General features: G+C 40.4%; 3 protein-coding genes and 2 long non-coding RNA genes across 6 annotated transcripts; 2 read left to right on the top strand and 3 right to left on the bottom strand.

The window, feature by feature from the left end:
* Positions 1-765: 765 nt before the first annotated feature.
* Positions 766-3,350, bottom strand: LOC135594132 (transcription factor bHLH35-like). Its single transcript, XM_065084547.1, has 7 exons — positions 3,198-3,350; positions 2,921-3,077; positions 2,042-2,300; positions 1,781-1,943; positions 1,475-1,705; positions 1,211-1,381; positions 766-1,145 (listed from the first exon to the last, which is right to left on the bottom strand). Exons 1-7 carry the CDS (start codon positions 3,348-3,350, stop codon positions 1,005-1,007), a joined length of 1,275 nt encoding a protein of 424 aa, XP_064940619.1. The 3' UTR covers positions 766-1,004.
* Positions 3,351-3,649: 299 nt separating this feature from the next.
* On the top strand, positions 3,650-5,874 carry LOC135594368 (uncharacterized). The gene is made up of 3 exons (XR_010480079.1): positions 3,650-3,838; positions 3,916-3,999; positions 5,617-5,874. It is a non-coding gene; the product is annotated as an uncharacterized LOC135594368 (long non-coding RNA).
* Positions 5,875-9,603: 3,729 nt separating this feature from the next.
* On the top strand, positions 9,604-10,166 carry LOC103998728 (uncharacterized). The gene has a single exon (XM_009420282.3). The coding sequence runs from the start codon at positions 9,753-9,755 to the stop codon at positions 9,954-9,956; it is 204 nt and encodes a 67-aa protein (XP_009418557.1). The 5' UTR covers positions 9,604-9,752; the 3' UTR covers positions 9,957-10,166.
* Positions 10,167-12,681: 2,515 nt separating this feature from the next.
* Positions 12,682-14,017, bottom strand: LOC135586987 (uncharacterized). The gene is made up of 4 exons (XR_010480078.1): positions 13,928-14,017; positions 13,680-13,843; positions 13,483-13,580; positions 12,682-13,312 (listed from the first exon to the last, which is right to left on the bottom strand). It is a non-coding gene; the product is annotated as an uncharacterized LOC135586987 (long non-coding RNA).
* Positions 14,018-16,611: 2,594 nt separating this feature from the next.
* On the bottom strand, positions 16,612-18,002 carry LOC135593645 (WRKY transcription factor WRKY51-like). Of its 2 annotated transcripts, none has more exons than XM_065083843.1 (3): positions 17,277-18,002; positions 17,075-17,203; positions 16,612-16,991 (listed from the first exon to the last, which is right to left on the bottom strand). In XM_065083843.1, exons 1-3 carry the CDS (start codon positions 17,894-17,896, stop codon positions 16,826-16,828), a joined length of 915 nt encoding a protein of 304 aa, XP_064939915.1. In that variant the 5' UTR covers positions 17,897-18,002; the 3' UTR covers positions 16,612-16,825. The 2 variants fall into 2 exon arrangements, with proteins under 2 accessions (XP_064939915.1, XP_064939916.1); XM_065083844.1 differs by having other exon boundaries at positions 17,075-17,200; positions 17,277-18,001.
* Between the last annotated feature and the right edge of the window lie 3,782 nt (positions 18,003-21,784).

Here is a 21,784-nt window from a genome sequence, read left to right as displayed (position 1 = left end):
GTATTTCTTGTGCTTAGATGCTCCTTCTTTCTGTACTTTTTTCTTTTTTTCCAACCTGTGGTAAATTGAAGATGGGAGTGCTACCTTTTGTTACTTCTCTTTTCCAGCTTTAATTTGGCAATGTTTGATTTGATAGGCCATGTTGTTGATAGTGTTGGTGCATGTCAGGTATAGCTTCTCTTCCTTTTCCATGTCACTTTTATGTCCATGTTCTTAGTTGCTGCCACACCTCAGTACCAAAGCATGATATGTATTGTTCAGATGTCTGGATATTTTCTTAGTAATGACAATTAACACTGACTAAAAAAACACCTCAATTTAGGACACACCAATAGTTCATAAGCTGTTCATGACCAGTTATAAACTGCCCATTTTCACCACCATGTACTTATCTAAGCAACTGTTTGCTGCAGACATTCCACAAGTGAGCACAGGAGATGCATGCTTAGAGACAGAATCCCCAGTGGCTGGCAATAATTTCCATGCTCAATTATGCATATCCATCTCATCTCTCACAAGCCACAACATTCATCTGCAGACAGAGGTTCACCTACTGGAAGCTTGGTTGAAGAGTTGACATCCATAGTCTGACATCAGAACAGATCAACATCTTAGAATTTAGTGACTACAAAACCTGGGGAAAATGCCATGAAAACAGAGTCATGATCAACATCCACAAGAAAGAGTGATAGATGCAATGCAAGAAACACTTTTTATCTCAGACACCATAACACATAAATTGTGGTAGAATGTATAATAACATGATTACGTTAATGCATTCTTTATTTCATCTCCTAAAACTAGAGACTCCTAATACAAGTGCTTCTACATCATTCATTTTATTGTTTGGTGCACTGCAATGTTGAGACCTATTCGACAACCTCTTAACATCCTTGTCTTTTACATTGCAGGATCTCTAGCTAGCTCAGCAATGATCCGATACACTTGGATTCACAGAAACATAGCAGCTGATCATACATGCTCAAACTCTTGGATCTGTCATCCTATGCGTAGAACAATGGAGTTCTCGGTCTTGTAATATTTGGATCGGCTTCACGAAATGATGCAGTGGCTTCTTGAGGCATCAAATGCTCGAAGGTGGCTTCGATCTTTTCCTTCAGATGAGCACTCTGCCCTCCATCAACCTGAACGTGTCGAGCACTTGTGTCATTGAATGGAGAGAGAGAGAGAGAAAGAGAGAGAGAGAGACCTCGACCATTAGAGTGTGGAAGATCATTCCGGATCTAGACGCGACACTGGCAGCGATGATCCTGAGATCGAGAGACTCGACGACCTCACACACGCGAACCATGGCATGCCTCTTCTTGCTGCAAGTGATGATGATGACAGAGATCCCATTGCCCAACTCACGCACGCTGACCTGCACACAGTGTCAGAAACGACGACGTCACTCGACGGCCGCACTTCACAGCACCTCCACCGGACTACACCAACTTCACGACGGCAAACTCACTTCCATCGCTTCCACGGACGGCATCATCGGCAACTCAAGTTCGGCACTGCACGAGCTCCGTGGCGCCGTTCTCCACTTCTTCGCTTGTGCACGGCAAAGCTGTCCATCGACCGGTGCAACTCTCTTCCTGTGAGGCTCCTGCTCCGATATCTCTTTCAGCAGTGATTTCTCTTGCTCTTGGAGCTGTTGTATGTAGTTGATCGCGTCGAAGATTATCGACGCCTTGCTCATCTGCACTCCAAACACTAAGATTAGATGCATTAGTTGCAGAGACACAGCAGCAGTAGCAGCAGCAGTGCTCTTCACCTTTGTCATGTTGGGGACTACACTCCGGAGATTGTACAGCTTTCTGTTGAGCTTTTTCCTCCGTTCCCGCTCCATGATGATGGTATTCGGTAGCGCCGAATGAGCGGCCATGTCCGGCGAGCTGGAGTTGCAGTACCCGGACAAGGTTTCATCAAATCCCAAGCTGCTTCGTTCCATGTTCAGTAGGAACAGAGGTGAGAGACTGAAGGGAACACTAAGAATGGAAGACGAACACGACAAACATGCAAGGCTGGAGTGTACCTGCAGAGCTCCTCCGCGTCTAGGAGACACTTGATCTCCCAGTAGTTGGCATACTCACTCGGATCGGCGTCCATGAGACCAAGAAACGCACGGATGCTCTGATCCACTGCGTGCTGCTGCACCCGTATAAATCCTCTCGAGTCAAGTCGACGGACAGAGACTAACGGAGGAGTCGTTACACGCCAACCTTCCCCTTCGTCGTACGAAGCAATGGTACATCGGTCTTCCATTTGGCCGGTGTTCCCGCTGTTGCCGCCCACTGATACAGCCAAACCAGACTTTATTTTCGCTCTGAGATTGACGTGTTATGATCCGAAGAACGTTGACTTGTCTTCGACAGGGACGGCGCGGATCATCTGTTTAACGTGTGAGATATAAAGAAAAATAATTTTTATATATGAACAAATATTAACATATTATAATACAACAATCAAATAGAATATCAAGATATATGTAAAAAATCTTTTAAATGTGAAGGATAAAAATCATGGAGTAAATTAGAGATAATTCACTATAATAATAATGAATATACAAATTTCAATCTCTTGTTCAAAACCTTAGCAATAATCATAAAAGAATAACTGGGATACAACGATTACGTCAATGTGCATAATATCTAAATTTTTCGTCTGTAGATCTGATCAAACCTAAGATGAAAGCACTATAAAATGATTGAGAACGATCTCTGTATTGTCCTTGTCTTTTTCTCTTTCTTTTTTTTTCTTTTCTATTTTATTCTTTTCTTTTTTTTTGGAATCTCGTAACCGTAAAAAATTGTCTAGTTGTACCTTTTTCTATCTCTTTTTATAACTATCATATCTCATAATATAAATTAAGATTAGATTAAAAGGAGATGAACTGTGAGCTGATAAAGCATGCCTTGAACGGTTGTCAGTCCAACAACGCCCTCCCTGTAGCTCCCACAACCAACGACCTCCCCTCCCACCGTCATTTCGTCGAACACCTGGTTAAGTTCTAGAAACTTGCTTCGTTCCCATCTGCTTGGCTGCGTATGATTCACGTTGATCGACCACAGCTGGTCAAACCAACTCCAAATCACATATCACATCAAGAGGAAACATATGGACGCGCACCGACGACTACGGGTGCGTCTGCATTGTTTCATCTACAGGTATCAGCGGCAAAATTGACCAACGGAGCGAAGCACGAAGACCATGCGATCTGTGTCCATCTCCGAGAAGACTTGTGCTCTGTTGTTGGGGATCCTGCGGTCACGTAGGGAGATGAAGACGGGTGTGAACTCCATGAACAGATGTCGTTCTTTGATTCTGATCTCAATTAACCCCATACATTTACGTCAACGTAAGTTTTCGTCTAATAAGACACGATTACGATGGGACGGTTGTCCTATTTTTGCTTTTATTAAAGCACATCTTCACCGTCCACGGTACTCACCGGTTGCGGGTGTCGTGACCGCATAGAAAGCCAAGAAGAGTCTATGCGAGAGTGCTCGATCCACCGTCCATAACACCAAAGATGACTGATCTGGTGAAACTACGTATGTCGGATCTGTAGCGGGGAGATGCCAACGTCCGCATATGATTTTTATGTGCAAATGCGATCTCCCTCTCAATTCTAGGGTTTGGGTTTCCTTGGATTCGTTCGAGAGAGATGAACGGCGTCGATGGCATCGTGCAATCTGGGATGGAGGAGTGACAGTGGCGTCCATGCGCGATGGTGTAGCGTCGGAATGGGAGCGGCGAGAGCGAGGGATGGAGTTGGAAGGGCCGTTCGATCCGCTCGTCGTGCCCCACGGCCCCAGGATGTCTGATGTTTGTGCGTATCTAAAGATCCAATCTTTGGGCATTGATTGTCGTCCTTGCTGACTTTTGTGCGTTAATTCACACTGGCAGGTTGAAGCCGTGCTCTTGTCGCTTGAGGGGTCAGAGATGAGCCTTGGATTGAAGCTTTTTCCGTCATCTTCTACGGAGAACAGGGTATTTTGTTGACGCACTAAGAAGTTATTGATTGAATCCTCTGCCACCATAATTATTCTTAGGATTACAGTTTTCTCATGCTGCTCATCATTTTTTTCAGTTTCACATCAAACTTTAACATCATAATTTTATTTATACTTATTAGAATTTTAAGCATAACCTAACAAGATATATTTCTAACTTTTATTCTCAAATTTTGTTTTCTTTTCTTCTATCTTCTTGATGCAACACTTCCAAAAATTCTCAAATAGTATAACATTACCAATTTGCTTTGTTAGTGTTAAGCAAATAAACTGTACAAACAATAGTATTTTTTCAAGATTCTTTAGGGATCCTTCTTTCTGATGTGCATTTCAAAATGTTCTTTGTCGACATTGAGAACATAAGGACGTTTGCTTACTTCGTCTGCAATGTAATCTTGAAGAATTTTGTATGATATGGTACCTTGTTGGTTTTGCTTTGAATTATAACTTGGTCATGTAAAAGATTTCAACAAACATTGGATGGCTCAGTTTTGGCACTCCCAACTGTTAGTAACTTATTGTATCTTGACGGTAATCTCATTGACTTTGTTGTAGCTAATTGTCACTCCCCTTCTTGTCTAACCAAATTAAAGGACTTAAAAGTATTATTTAAGTCCTAGATACAATATGAACTCATTATTTAGGTAATCTCATAACTTGAAAAGGCAGTGCACCCCAACTGTTAGTAACTTATTGTATCTTCAAGGGAATCTCATTTAGATTGACTTTGTTCTAGCTAATTGTCACTCTCCTTCTTGTCTAACCTAAATAAAGGACTTAAAAGTATTATTTAAGTCCTAAATACAATATGAACTCATTATTTAAGTAATTTCATAACTTGAAAAGGCATTGCACCCCATCTGGTAGTAACTTATTGTATCTTCAAGGTAATCTCATTTAGATTGACTTTGTTGTAGCTAATTTCACTCCCCTTCTTGTCTAACCTAATTAAAGGACTTAAAAGCATTATTTAATTCCAAAATACAATATGAACTCACTATTTAGGTAATCTCATAACTTGAAAAGGCATTGCACCCCAACTGTCAGTAACTTATTGTATCTTCAAGGTAAACTCATTTAGATTGACTTTGTTGTAGCTAATTGTCACTCCCCTTCTTGTCTAACCTAATTAAAGGACTTAAAAGCATTATTTAAGTCCAAAATATAATATGAACTCACTATTTAGGTAATCTCATAACTTGAAAAGGCATTGCACCAGATACATTGCCATATACTGAAGCAAGCCACATCTGTGGTATTGGCCAGCTAAAATCAAGCTACATAATCCAATGTGGTCTGCTGCTTATGTTAGCCACTTACCTAAAAGGCATGCTTATGTTCTTTGGCCTTTTTCGTCAAACTAAGTTTTCTTTCAGATAATATATTAATGCATTTTACTCAGGCCTGCAGTGAACATTGAAGGATCTTTCAAAAACAAATTTCATCTCCAGCTAAGCTTAATGCCTCATCAGAAGCATGATGAGTTTTCAGCTGTCCATCATTCTCATGGTTTCTTTGCACTAACCAAACCTTTAAAATCCTTATTCCCTTTGGTTATGGTTTTCATTATTCTTTATTTTGCTTCTCCCCTTAGTATCTCTGCTGAAGCTTGGGATGCTTAGATGCCTGCAATTACTGCTGATGGTCACAATTCATTGTGGGAGATCCATACTTGTGGCCTTGTCAATGGACAGCATGGATGGATGGGATGAGCGAAATGTTTTCTTGTTTCTTTAACTCTGCTTAGTTTAGCTTCTACCAATCATGTAGTCAATTATTAGATTTTTTTTCTTTTAATCCATTGTCACTGCTTGTGGGACCTTGGAGATGAAGATTAGCTCCATGTTGGTTCTTTGGCCTTCTCATGGTCAACTGTAAGCTTTTTGTCAACTCAATGTCGGTTGGTGAAGGATTTGGTTATGATGATTATGATGAGAAAAGATTTACCTCAAACTTTGTAAACTGCAAACTACTGATATTTACTTATCATCTGTTTTCTTTGTATTAAATTCAATCTTCAAAATAGTGCTTAGAATTTCTCTAGCTAGAAACTACAGCTATACAGAAAAATTTTATTCATGAACTGCATCGTAAGTTAGGTGACCTCTTGAGTTTCGTTTCAAGGAGATGCAAAAGATAGCTTTCATTATTGTGAAGCCAGCTTTGTTTATGACTTCTCTAACAGTCTTGCCTCCCATCAAGAATAGAGAGTTTAGGAACAGCCCTAGCATCATCTTCATCAGGTATAAATTTCATTATGAGGATCACTTGAAAATTGTTCAGTGGCACCAATATCATGTTTATGTTTTCACTCTGTCTCGATTTTGATAGGGACCCCTTTTTCAACTTGAAGATCTACTTAGTCTCCGAATTCACAACCTTCATCTGATTTGGGCTCTTCTCTAGGTTTAACCCAAGTTGTCTTCCTTCTCAATAGATAATGAAATTATGGGTGGCACTCATCTCCATCATCGCATAGGTTGTTTGGCTATTTAGCTTAATGTCTATGTGTATTAGCTCGTTGTTTCTTACTTCCTATTGCTTTGTCTTCACGTTCATGCATTGCTCCCATCCGAGGTCCTTGTGACTCTTCATTGTCTTTGTTGGATTCCAAATTACTAGAACTAAGTGTGGTGACCTTGCCATTGTCCAATCTAGGAGGATGGATTGATGTTGTCAACGCATTGAATGCTTACTTTTGTAAGTACTCTCTCAACATGTGTAGTCAATCATACAAGAAACATTCATCAACTTTTGGAACTTTGCCTTTTTAATTCGACCCTCGTGGGAACTCTTTTTTTTTTTCTTAGTTGCAGATTTCTCTCGGGAATACTTAGATGAGTGATTTTCCAAAAATTGTTTCTTTTTCTCCGACGAAATAAAGTTGATGAGCCTTTCTACATCTACGATTGCCTCCACCAAATTAGTTATATTCCTTCGATGTAGTTCCTATTGTGTCTATGGTTTTAGGTTATTGAGGAAGCTGAACAACTTATCCTTCTTGTACATATCTTGTATGTCCAATATCAATGCTGAAAACTATTTTGCATAGTCCCGAATGGAAATGCTTTGGCGAAGTTATATTAACTTCCTTCTTGCAACAAACCTTATTCTATGGTAGAAATTAAGTTCTCAACTCCCGCTTCAAGTCCTCCCATGTGTTCACTTAACACTGATCTTGTTAGATCTCTTTCCAACATGTTCGCCAATGAAGTTTTGTATCTCTATTCAGATACATAGTTATTATCGAAACTTTGATTTCTTTAGAATTGGGCCTCGTAACTTGAAAGTACTGTTCCATGTCGAATAGAAAATTCTTGAACTATTTCGCTTCTTTGGCACCTTTATAGTAATGCAGCTTAGGTGCCCTTAAGTTTTATGGCGAAGCAACGCGGGTGTTATTTCCTTCCATATTAATAGCCCTCGTGAGTAATGTAATCCTAGACTTGAGTTTCAGCATGACTTCTTGTAGGTATTGCATTGAGTCTTAAGTGTCTTTCGTCAATCAATTTATTTGGGACTCGATCTTGTTGATTTGAAATTTTATCTCCTCTTGAAAGTTCTTTATCTCAAAAAGCCTTTGTTGGCCTCAGTAAAGTTTCTTTAGACTAGTTTCAGGAACATCAAGATAGGTTTTCGCAGCTATAAATCTCTCCTTATAGCTTTTCTTTCCGATTGGCGCTCCAAATTGCGCTTTCTCTGCTCGTGAAGAATAGTCAACTTCTTGCTTGTCATTTTCGCTACCATGATCTTCTTGAGCGACTCTAATAGCTTCAGAGTAAGTTTGTACTTGCAACCTACCTATGATTGCTTGGGACAATGGTTTGGTTTACCTTGTCTTGCCCTTTTCACCATGGTGTTTCATCATGGCGAGATTGTAAACTTTCATTAGTTGCTTGAATTGTTTGTCCACTCTAATCTTACAATATCACAAACTTTTGGAATTGCCTAAATCATGAGGCATCCTTTGTTATCCATTTGTAAATGGTCAACTTAATTACAACCTCACTCAAGTCTTAAGAATTTGTGAAAGAGCAAATTGATTATTTTCAAAAATAAGTGATAGATAAGTCTCGATATCTCTCAAAGATGATAGCTTTACAAACAATTCAGGAAATACTTAGAATGCAAGAGATAAAAGAAATGAAGGAGATAATATAGAATTTAAAAGGCAAACGAATAGTTACAAGTCCACAAACTATTACTCACTAGGTGTTGGGCATTGATTGGATTCACAAGTTCAGTTGTAAAGCCTACGGGGACTTGCTAACGTGTATGATACTTGGTGAGCAATCGTTTATAGACTTGCGATTGTTCGTTTGCCTTTTAAAGTCTTTGTTTTCTCCTTCCTCTTTTTTCTTTTACATACCAAATGTTTGTTGAATTGATTGTAAAGTTGTCCTCTTTGTGATATGTTGATATTTGTTTATCACTCGCTTTTGAACTAATCAATTTTTTCTTTTGCATGTTCTTCGAGACCTGAGTGCGGTTGCAACTAGATTGACCCATTGCAAATGAATAACGTAAGGGTGTTTGGCAATTTAAGCATTTCTAGCTAAGTCTGTGATTGATAGTAGGGTGACATAGGGATCTCATCGAGGTCAACAAAGAGTGAGGTCGGGCGGACCTCTTGGGTCTTCGAGGCAATGGCTAGGACGGTATCCATCAAAGATAACGACCAGGTTGGGTGACGATCGAGGAGGAGAGTCCTTCCATGACGGAGGTGGTGGCATTACTAATAGGGGTAGAGTGGTAAATAGGTTCATTTAACAATACATGGTGCGATGGGTCATGCAGGGGCTTGATGATCACGATGCACGGGGGCTTGATGATCGACATGGTAGAAGGTGATAGGGCCTCACAATGATACGAAGACCAATCATATAAGGGTAATCTCACCTTTTAAAAAATTAGAGTTACGTAATAAAATAAAAATATTCTATGAGAAAAAAGAAAATTTAAGAATTTTTTTAGAAAGTTTACCCATCATTATATCTTTGAGAAATTTACCCTATGCTTCTACAATATTCCTACAAGGCTAAATTCGCCGACATGTCTCATCAGGAATAGTGATTTCTTTGGTGGTTTCTTTGATAAGTCAACCTTTCTTTTGAACCATATTTTTAAAAAGACATCTTACTTATTACATTCCACAATACTTATCACAATGAGGAATTGAACGTAAGAAAAAAATTGATTTTGACTATCCAACTTTCGTGTTGGACTTTTCTACACTTATTACGTAATAAAAAGATCAGAAATTTATATATGGACATTAATATATCAAAAAATAATAATAATTTCTCCATAATATATCAAAAATAGTATGAATTTTGATTTCTTTAGTAGAACAATCGAGGAGATTTATCTTGATTTACCATCAAATCGATTTTGTAATCTCGCGGGACCAAAATAGATTGTCACATACGATAAATATTTGCATTTGTTTAATCTATAATCAATATAAATGTTCTTTAGTAATATAGAGTTTTCAAGAATATTCGGATCAAATATACAATATTAAAGAGGAAGAACAAGGCAAAGACACCCTCCCTTTACGATAAAGCTCCGTAGGCCTCTTCTCTCTCTCTCTCTCTCTCGGTGCGTGTGGGCTCAAACAACAACGCCGAGTCTCGCTCTTCTCCTTTCTCTTTATAGCCGTGACAGGTCCAGTGGATCTTTAGTTGCAGGAGGAGGAAGAAGACGAAGACGAAGACGAGAGGGAGGGAGATGTGTCTGGTGTTGCTGTGCAGCGAGGAGGAGAAGGTGCTGGGGACGCAGCAGGCGCCGGGGAGCTGCCCTCACTGCGGCGGCGCGGTGATGGCCACCGACGTGGAGAGCGCGCGGCGGCTCTGCTTCCTCCCCCTCTCCCGCAGTGTCAAGCGCAAGTACTCCTGCACCCACTGTTCCCGCCGCCTCGTCGCCTACCCTTAGCCTGCCGCCACCAACCTCTGTAAAATAAGATATCATCTTTGCCTCGGAATTCATAGTTTCATGCTCTCTCCATCTTGGATTTTGTATACGGTTTTGGAAACTGTTGGTGGTTGCTTCTCTGTCTCTCTCGAAGAAGAGAGAAAAAGGAGCATATTCGATGTAATATCTTTGGTAATCGCAGTGAAATCTAATGATTTTAGTGGCCCCAAATCCAATGTGATGTAACATTTCAAGTGCAGATTTGATATACCTTCACGTATGAGACACAATCAAACTGACTGTTAAACAATGAACCGTGATAAATGGCATGAGTGGGCGCAGCTAAATTCGACCACGATTGTTAATTTCATGAAGTTACTACAATGTCACTGTGCTAATTCAGCATGGTTTGACCAGTGAGACTGTCGTAGACGCCGAAGTTGACTGGACGAAATTGATTTCATTACTTTGATCGATGGATGTTTTTTTTGTTGTTTTTTTTTATGGGCTTTTGCACATATGTTCTTTCAAAGTTTAGGAATAACATATTTGATCCTTCAAAATATAATACTATATATAATTTTACTTAAACATGCTTATATCTTTCATAAACATCAATTTTGTAAGCATAGCATTAGTCCAATAAACTTTAGTTGACTGCTATTTATTATCAGTGATTTAAAAAAAAAAATTCTAAAAAAATTTAGCCTTTTCATGCTTTATTATTTTTTAAAATTTTATTTTTTATAATTTCATAAATATACCTTGTTCGTCACTCGTTACATTCGTCCTATCAAAAGGGACGAGGCCTTGCCATGATGCCCCGTTATAAGGCTCTCATGATGTCTCATCGTAAGATCTTATTGTTTTTGTGTTATCTTTTTCTCTTCACTTCTAAGAGTATAAGTTTGAAATTGGCATTAAGGGTAGGAGGCAAAAGGTAAGCGAGAGTGTTTGAGGGTATGCTCCACGATAACACTATACTATAGGAATAGAGCTAGTAGCATGAAGACTTATGATAGGCATATGCAACGATGGAGGGGAGGGGACCTTAGGGTAAGACGAGGCAAAAGTACGAGTGAGGCAAAGGCAACAAGAGCATTTACAAGACTACAAAAAATAAGAGATACTATCCCAAGAAAAATGGAAACATGAATACCTTCCAAGAAAAGGCCAAAGAAGCTTTTTCAAAAAAAACATCTAAAAATAAATTTAAATAACAAAAAATCTAAAAATTAAATTTAAAAGAGCAAATACAAAATTTTATTATTACCTAATTATATTTATCTAGTGACCAAAATTTAACCAATCAACCTGTCAGATTCCTACCAATGCAGGCATGAGGAGAACCAAATAGGTTTCTTTACACCTATAAATTGAAAAAAAAAAAAAAGACTTTCATAAAGAAAACTATTGAATGAAACAAATTGAATCTAACACTCTCTCCCTTCTTATTCCAACATGCTGCAACCTAACAGTGTTGGCACCTACTAGCACTACTAGCACTTCCAACACCTATTGCAAGTCACTCTCATAAGAGAGATGTTTCAGATGAGGTTCATTTTCAGGTCCCTATTTTGTGATGGCAACCTTTACCAAAACTTGTCATATTCAAATCACATGAAAGTTGTACAACAAGCGTTCTTTGAATATATGCATTGTAATTACTTCACCTTGACCATTAAAATGTCTCCTCTACATATCATACATACGTGTTTTCAGGTGCACATTGAGAAGTTGCAAGGAAACCTCTGCATTCTGCAGGGAAGAAAACAAAACCTGAGGGGAGGGCTTCAAGTTTAGTCCTAAATATGCCCATGAAGGAGACAGCCTCAGGTTAGTCTTGTGTTCTTGACACCCGAAGGAATGGAACATTTTTCTCCTGCCTGCATCACAATTTCCTTACAAATATTGTCAAGATTAATCAAGGGTTTCCAAAGTATAAGCTAATAATTTCTAAGAGGAGTACATCCAACAGTTGACAGATTTAACCAAGTTTGAAGGCTTAAAAAAGCCACATCTATTAGTGTTCAATAGTTCCAACAACCATCACCTAATTCTCATCAACCTGTTTTCAAGCATACATGTCCTTGACATTTATAACTTTACTTGCATAAAAGGGTCAAACCAAGGCATAGAGACCATACTGGGAATGAAAAAACAATGAGAAAACACAATCAGAACACTAGCATTATATTCAAACTTTATTTTTTTAATAAGACTACATGAAAAGTAGGCACCATAAGAGAAAACAAATGCTATTTTCATAATAAAAGTTAATACTAACTAATTTCCAACAAATGACATTCATAGCATACATTACCCAAGAGATGATTGAAAATGTACTATGAAGGAAAAGATCAATAAAAACATCAGTATATGCGACATGTCCAACAATTGATTCAAAAGCCTCAAAACCGCAGAGCTTGGGTACCAGTCAAATCTTAGCTAAAAGCCTAAATTTAAATGATTCACCTCTTGTCATAAACAAACACATGCAGAACAAACTCAGAAATCAGTTCATCCTTCTGATAAGCTCATTGATGTGATCCTCCCGGTTTCCAGCATCTCCCCCTTTAACATAGTGGTTTCTCTTCTTTTTCAGGCCACCCAGTGGCGCCTTCAACTTGGAGGGCCAAAGGAAATTGTTTGCCTGCTTAAAGTGTGGACCAACTATCATGATCTCATGGACAAGATCTTCAATGCAGATAATACCATACTTCCCCAAACCCTGCAAATACACCAGATTCAACATGTAAACTAGAAAGAATAAATTGTAATCAGGAACATATCAAACAGGCACAAGACATGCCACTTATAACAGACATGCTCAATGATTGAATTGTCTGCCAAAGGAATTCTTTGCTTGTTCAACTTTCCATATCCCCTCTTGTAAATCAATTCCCTAACAATCTTAAGATTAGGATACCTGAGACACATTATTTATTAGAATATGTCTAATCATGATTTGTCTTACCGGTCCGTACCAATGTACCAACCAACTTATTGACATGTACCAAATTATACTGATGTACTAACACATGGTATGGTAGAATGTATTGACAAATCAGTATGTACCATCTATATCGGTCCTCCTATTAGACAAGTATATATCGCCCATACCGAACACGACAAACCTTGTGTCTAACTAAACTGAGCATAATAATGCTACAAATGAATCCCGGAGAGCATAGCATTTAGTACCCACATGTCACATAAGGCTCCACCGTCTGCAACATGTTCATCGTGGCCTTGTTAACTTTCAGAAATACACTGTTGATTGTCTGCAACATAGCACTAACAAGCGTGGGTAGTAGTGAAACTACACCAAACTGAAAGATGGCGACTTGACTCTTTACCTGTCTGAGTCGAAGGAGCTGCAAGATTTTACGGGTTTTAGGGTGCATAGCATTGATACTACATGAGAAGAGTAGTAAGATAAGAAACAACCATAAATAATGACTAAATCAGCAAATGCAAATGCAAACCGACAACGTAAGCTCTAAGAAATCAAACAGTAGAAGAGCATCACAAGAAGGTGGCGTACCCTCGGAAGCGGATGATGAATAGAAGCTTGGCCTCCGGGCTGACGTAGAATCCACCCTTCATCCTCCCCTCCCTCTACGATCGGATCAGCTCCTTCTCCTACCAGATTAAACGCAGCCCAAATCCCCGTTAGAATCTTTAACGGCACAGAAAAGATTACAAAACGGCCAGAATACTACATCAGGTCGAGTTGCGCACCTGTGCCTCGTGCTACTTGGCGTACTGCTGGCGCGGGTGAAGATTAGCTCCCGGTTCTCGCGCTCCTGCTTCTTCGCCAGCGCCCTATGCGCTTTTCTCTTCCGATTCTTCAGCACCGACTCGGGGATCACCACCTTCGCTTCCTCCATCGACATCCTCGTTACCTATATCAAATAACAGGCTTCGTGATCGGAAAGCAAACACAGATTGATAGCATTGCATGGAGGAGGTGGAAGAAGCGATCAAACCTTCGAATTAGAGAAGGAAAAGGAAATTGGATAGAGGAATGGCGTCGAGCGGACGAAACGGACGATCGCCGGCCCGGGGGCGGGTTGGGGGGGTTTAGAGGGAGGGCTGAAACGGTTGATCTAATGATCAGGACGGTGGGTGGACTTATCACGATAGCATCACGCGATACGTGCAAACATCGGAGGACGTTATGTGTTGGACGATCCTCACCGCTGGCGGGATGATCGAACGGTGGATTTGTGAGACCGAGCTCGAGTCCGCACTTGAGCCCGGTCTAGTCAATTAACCCACCAAAATTGAAGCTTGAGCTGACCCAAATTCACATTGAGCTCTTCTGGCTTGAACCATCGAACCAACATTTCAATGATATGGGATTGGATCCACCTAAGAATAACCTAATATATCCAATTTTAAGAATCGCAAAATTGGATTGGACTGGCTGGTTTTATTTGATTTATACATGTTAGATTAAGTAGCTCTAAATAAGATATATAATAGAATTAATTGGATTCTGATAATAGATATTGATTAATAAAAAATAAATTTATATTATAATAGGATTACTCGAGGGATATTCTTGATTGGAGAAAGATTTATTCTAGACCATTTGCTCTCGTCTATAAATAGACAAAATCTTTAGAAACTAAATGATGCATATCATATCATAGAGGACGCAGTTGAGAAATTATAATTTCCAACCATCAATCTAAGTGGTGTTATGAAAAAATAAGAAAAGAGAAAAAATAATGTCTAATTCTCCTTATAAATTGATAACTATTTTGGATCTAAAAATAATGTCCGAATAATACAAAGATTTTTTTTCGGATGACATCGAAAGGTACATATCATGATATAATATTATTTGATTTCAATCGTGATATAATTTTTTTTTATATATTACATATAATATATCATAGTTTTTATTATTACAATACAAGCTTATTATATATAATGATCCTAAAAATATCCTTTTATAAAACTTTATAATATTTATATAGTTTGTCTTCTTCTCGGAGGACATGATTTAGGCTTCCTTCATATTCAATGCTTTGCCATGTACTCATACTTTTTGAATAGTCCAAGCAATTATGATCACATTTGAATTATCAACTGCAAATTCCACTTTGAAAAGAGAGAGTTTGATTTCATTGAATGGTTTCATTAATGTCACTGACAAACTTAATTGAGACTTTGACTTGTCCCTAATAGTGATTGCAATTCCACACATGTTTGAGGTCTGCAAAGAAGAAAGTGTATAATAAAAGAAATAAAAATATATTGTCATTAGTCTATATTTAAGTCTATACAAGCATAAAACTAAAGGAGATAGGGATAAGATCAAGTAAAGAAAAAGATAGGAACACACTTTGCATGTGGAACACTTAAGTTATTTTAATATTCTAAGTATAATGATTCAAGTCAAACAAAAGGAATCAAATCATCTAGATTTTTTTGAATGTGTTGGCATATAACAAAAGGGGAATTGCACAAAAAAGTCAAATTCAATATGAACTAAAAAATGGTGACCAATGAACACCATGATTTATTAAACATGTTGGATTGGAAGTCTTCCACTATGTGTCTAATATTCTACACTCTAAAAGTATCCAAATTCTAGCATCCACACACCTGTCTCAATTTATTTTAGGGTTCCTTCTAGAAAGTCAAATGCACATTTCTTCCACTAGCAACACTATGATTTGGATGTAGCACCATATATTAATCAGTCCTCAAAATTAGAGGCAATTGGAATCATGGCATATTTTGGTACATGTTTTTTATTTCCCTTTTGACATGGAATTGGAGCTAACATTGAGATCAGAATCATTAAGCTATGTCACAACTTAGTTAAATAATGACATATGTAATATAGACTTTTTTGACTTTTGGCTGATTTTTGCTAATGGAGTTATTGGAGATAAAATGAAATCAAAAGAAAAAGTCAACTTTCAGTGGGTTTATATATATCACTCAGTTAAAATTTTGTTCTTCTAGAATGTCAAATATTTGAAGTAATATATATATATATATATATATGTCATATCAAAATAAATATCTTATTTTACCAAGTAATTTTAGTTATTATTTATTAGATAGTCTAGATACTAGTAGATTATTTAGGCTAATTAGTCTCTTATATTTGAATCATATTAGTCTTTATTTAAATAATTTATATTAAGATCATTATAATTTTAAAAATAAAATAAATAATCTTATTTATCATAACATCATTAACTGTATTAACAAAAAATATAATATACTATGTGTTGGATCGATATATGAAAATAATAGGTAAAATGATAATTTTAATAACTTTTTATTTTAACAATTTTATTAGTAAAAAATAATTTTAACCTAAATGTTAAAATTATCTTTTTCGTATTATATTTATATTTTTCGTCAATACAAAGATAAATAAAATTATTTGTTTCACTTTCACACACATAAAATTCTCAATATAAATTTTTTAAATATAAAAATCATAATACTAATAGGATTTAAGTATAGAAAGTAATTTATAATTAGCTCAATTATTTATTATAAACTTTTAATTATTATTAAAGCAATTGAATAGAAATATTTTATTAAAGAAAATAAAAGGTCAAATTATTGCTCAATGAATGTGGCTTGGAATTCAATGTGAAGTTAGAAAAATTCAGATCCAAGTAATGGAATTCATGTCTTTGGCAAACTAATTGAGTTACCATGATATGGATTCATATGTTATGCTACAGTAGATGGACCAAACTTGCTATTTCCTTGGTCAAAGGTCAACATCTCCTTTGCTGTCTTTTTACAAGTCAACTCGAAAAAACTATTTTAAGAAAAAGGGGAAAGAGAGGGGAAAAAAAAAAAGGAGCCAAACACTACAGAGCAGAACGCCGGTCAACGCGAAGTCAACCAGACGCCGCGTTAGCGACGGGCAGCGCTGTGCCGGGCCTGCTCTGGCCGTGCCGGTGCTCTCCTTCGTACGTCACGATGAGCATCGTCGGGTCGTCGGGCGCGCGCTCCACGTGTTTCCGCGCCGGGCACCCCTTCACGCTGCTGCACTTGTAGTACCCCCTGCGAGCAACAAGCATATGAGCGGCGGCGATCGGACGGGGGAGGATGGGGTGGAGGGAGAGAGAAAAGGGGGCTTCTGTTACCTCGGGTAGGGAGAGCCCTTGATGGGCTTCTGCCCGTACTTGCGCCACGAGTGATCGTCCGCCGGTATGTCCGCGTTCCTCGAGCTGATCGCCGGCACGCGCACCGTCCTCTTGTCCCGGTTCTTCCTGCTGAAGGAGGCGCACGTTAGCGGATGCACGCGTAGAGCCGATATCGTGCGCTGGGAAGAGGGAGGGGACGTACCTTTTCTTGGAGCAGTGGCAGCGGCCGGCGGGGGCCGCCTGCTTGGCGTCCTCGGGGCAGTGGGGGTGGGCGTGTTCGGGGGCCTTCCTCTTGTGGGACGACGCGAGCGGCGGCTTCCCGGAGGAGACGGCGAAGGCCGCGGCGGCGGGAACCAAGATCGAGGAGCCCTGCTTGCCGGTGACGCTGCCGTCGCCGGTGAGCGACGAACTCGACACCGTCCCCGAGGCGCTGAAGCTCTCCTTCGGTTTGGTGAAGTCGAGGGTCACGGCCCGTGGAACCGCCGGGGGCTGCGGGAGGGGCACCGGCGCCGGCGCAGGAGGAGCGGGCGCGTGGTGGTAGAGCGCCGCTGGCACCAAGGCCGGGTCCTCCACAACCGGGGGTACGAAGGCGGGCTGGGCCGGGCCGCGGCGGAAGCGGGCGTGGCCGGTCCGGTTCAGGACGGAGATGACCTTCTTAAACTTGGCGATGGTATGGTCAGTGACCTCGCGGCAGTCCGACGGCGGCTGCTGGTGCGAGAGCTGGAAGACGAGGCGCTCCAGGGTGCGAAGCCCCACGTCGGCCGCCTCCCGGACCGCGATCTGGTCGTCCATCCTCCGGTAGCCCATCGAATCGACGGCCATCAGGGATCCCCCAAGATTCGTGCAATCACCGCAGAAGCTTCAGATCCAACCGACCTTAGAATACCTCCAAGTAGAAGAGGAAGAAGAAGAAGAAGAAGAAGAAGCGATTAAGTCTTTCGAAAGCAAAGGATAGAAAAGGATTTATAATGCCGAGAGAGCGGCGATGGTCACCGGTAAACCGGCTCAATAAGGAATACGCGCAACCGTGTGTTCGGATCCGACGGTCCACGTTCGATGGAGATAGATCAGACGCTCCCTCTCGAAGTTGAACCGGCCAATGGGTGGACTTTCTGGAGGCGACCCGGTAAACAAGAACGCAGAAATGGAAACATCGTGCTCTGGCTCACAAGTCAACCCTTTGAACGATTCATCGTGGACTTTGAACGCTCGTTGAAATGAAAACATGCATGCTATTAACCTTCTTTTTATTGGGTCAGCCAGATAATTAATTCCAACCTGGGGATTAATGGATTAAACTGCCGGTGGTCTATAGGAGCCGTTGGATCAATGGGGGAGGCATCGGACGGTGCAAGGAGCGGGAAGGGGTTGACCGGAAGAGAGGTTTCCTCGAAAAGGGGCGTGGCAGCGGGGCCCACGTGTCCCGTCGTCGCCCGCAGGGCTGACGCGTGGAGGGAATCGTTAAAGCTGACTCCTTTGGCCGGTTCGTTTACTTGGTCAGGAAGGAAGCAGCGATGCACAAGCGGGAAGTCAAACGAGGAACAGCACCTCGACGGCGCGGTGACGTGAGAAAGCCGGTCGTCGGATCCGCGCATCAACCTCCGGGATTCGTGTCCGCGTTGTGCGCCGTCGGATGATTCCCAGGTGTGGGTCCCACACGCCGAATGGGATGAGGTTATGCACGTCTGTGGGTGCAAACAACCGGTAGGTCAAAATGGAGGGTGGCCCACATGGGCCGAGTCCATTAATCTGTCAGGTGTTGGGTTGGCCCACACGGGTCGTGTTTCCTTAACATCATCTCGCGGCCATGATGATGAGCTCAACTCGCAGGGTTGCTCGGAGCTGTTTCCTCACCGGAGAATGGGGATCTGTGCGCACCACTTGCGCTGCTTTTAGCAGAACGGAAGCCATAATTGTGGATCATATGATCTCTTCTTCCTCCTCTCGCTTTCCGCACAGATGGTAACATGTCACCTACTTGGAAATCGCGAGTGTTCTCGAGTAGGGTTTACGTGTTTCCATGCATGAAGACATATTTAACTGAAACGAGACCTTCACATGGAAGAAGAAAGAAGAAAACTGCTGGTTACAAGATTTCTAAGCTTCGAATGAGGTTTATCCCGCTGTTGTGGCATGCAATGGTGCAGTTTCCTTGGTAGAGGGTTGGAGTGAGAGAAGAAGATCCTAACCAGAAATGGAGTTCTTTGATCATCTAAGCAGTGAGTAACCTACCGAATCCTGCTTCACAAGTGCCATATGGCTCATCAACCAAATCCTACGATTTCCAAGTTCATGAAGATTCCATACCTTTTCGCATAATGCTCAAGTGTATGAAGAGGAGGAGATTGGAGTAGATGTCATATAGTGAGTTCCAGTGTCAATGTATCACTACTGTTTCTTTCTTTTCCATCTTTTCTTTGTTCCATGTGGCTGATGATGTTGAGCATGTGAAGCTACTCACCTTACTGCAGTATGAGTTGAGTCCTCAACTGTTAAATCAAAAGCAAAAGTGAGGGAGGTTGCCTTCTTGATTTCCTTTTGCAATCTCTCTCTCTCTCTCTCTCTCTCTCTCTCTTCATACTTTTTAGGTGATGAGAGAAGAAGAGAAGTCTAAACTAGTTTAATGTTCTTGGATTCTGTTGAATACTTTAACATGAAACTACTGCACCTCATTTTTCTTGTCTATGAATCTGATTCTTTGACCGACAACCTATGTTCTTGGAACTAATCCTCTGAAAGGATCTTGTGTTGTGTTCTTCTTAGATAATGAATCTTTATTGAGGTTTCATGAATCTTACTTTAATTGTACTTTCTTTTGATTAATATCACCTGAGTGTAGCCTTTGTTGTCTCACTACACTTTCTACTTTCATAGGCTTCCTTTTCTTGTAACACACTCCTCTCTTGATTCCTGACAGTTAATTGTACATTGTAATCTGAGTCTTCTTTGCCTTCTGATAGTGTTATTACAGAAATTATATCAGCTTAGTTTCCATTTGATTGCAGGATGTCATCCCTTCTCTAAAAGACTTGACAGGCTACAATCTTAGTGGAGTCTATCAATCTTAAAGGAGCCATTGCTTGCTCCTTAATTTTCATATGATATAATCACATAAAAGAGCTCTGTTTTGTTATTTTAATTATATTTAGAGGATTTCATGTCTGTGGGAATAGTCCTTTCTTTCTGTATACTCCAACAATTCCAACTTCTTACAGTAGAATTCATTTGGCCCTGACAAAATTTGACCAAAGCAGTCCCTTTTGTTCATATGATCTCTCATTCTCTTTTTCTCTTCCTTTATGTTTTAGTCTGTGGAGTAGTGGGGAAGACCACAAAGGTAAGCAGTCATTGCTATGACCCAAACATATTCTCCAATACTTGATCTTGCAGGAACAAACAAGTTAAATTGCCAGCAGAAAGGAGAAGATGGGAAAGCTATTATCTTCCTCAACAACTAAAATATATGCAATGAAGAAGAAGCCTGTCACCAATTAGATCACTTCCTTCATGCCTTCTTCCCCTTCACCACTTTTCTCAACATCAAAAGAAATCTACATATTAGTAGGAATATCAAGTGCCCTCTGCAGTAATCAACCATTACACATCAAATTTATTCTGCATTGAGATCACATGAGTCTCAAATGATATGGTAAACTCACTTATGCTGGCATTGTGACTGTAGAGGAAATAAGGTTTAATTATATTAAGCTTAGAAGGAAGTAAACACCTTTAGATCCAGCAAATGCCATGTGAAAGTGAACAGCTTTTGCTTTTGGCATCAATCTCCCGCTGCTTGCTGAATTCCTTGGCCTTTCTGAGAGAATGAGCTGAATCACTCTCTCTCTCTCTCTCTCAATGAGTATTTTTCTTCTTTACGCTACCTCACCATATAATTCTGTTCCCTTCTTTTCACATCTCCCATTGCCAAAGCCAATGATCACCCATGCTTGCTCGCGTTCTCCACCTTGAGCTACTGCTGTGGTGGCCATCTTCTTTACGTGCCCACCACCTCCTTATATTCACGCCTTGAGTTCCCCATAGCCGTAAGACTGTCCTACGTTACATCACAGGCATCGAGCAATGGGGTTCGAGCTCGTAGATCGGGAAACGCGAAGCCTCCCACCAATTCAGACTCCCGGGATCGGTGTCAAGCGAACAACGACGTCAGAAAGCTCCTCCAAGTCGGCGAGCGACGAAGAGGGAGAGTGCGTTACTCCGAGGTCGTCGGGGCAGCCTGCAGTCAAGCAAGCGTTGATGTTGGTGTGCCCGCCGCCTCCGCCGAGGAAGCCTCGGCCTGTGAAGAGGAGATTAGCCCCTCCACCGGACGGATATTACCCGGTGCCGAGCGATCTCGCCTCCATCTTTGTCCCGCTGCCGATGAACAAGAAAATTCGAGTAGGTTGATCGAATTCTCGTCATTGATGTCTCGTCTTCCCCACGAGCATGGAAGCCATGAGAGGTGATACTGTTTTAGTTCTTTTTGTTCATCTTCTTCTGTGTGAAGGTAATACAACTGAGGATTGAATGTGAATTGGAGTTTTGAGATCTCTTCTACAATAAATCATAATTTTTTGTGATAATTCATAGCTCATAGATTTATATGCTCTCTTCTATGTCAGCTGCACAATCAACAGCTGATCTGCTCACTGTTCTTCACTGTTGGGTCTTCATTGCCCCCATCTTGTTTGCAACAGATCAACTTGGCATGCT

Source organism: Musa acuminata, chromosome BXJ1-9 (assembly GCF_036884655.1).
Source record: "Musa acuminata AAA Group cultivar baxijiao chromosome BXJ1-9, Cavendish_Baxijiao_AAA, whole genome shotgun sequence".
NCBI lineage: Eukaryota > Viridiplantae > Streptophyta > Magnoliopsida > Zingiberales > Musaceae > Musa > Musa acuminata.
Note: the sequence above shows the minus strand (reverse complement) of the source record. Positions and strands in the feature narration are given on the sequence as shown.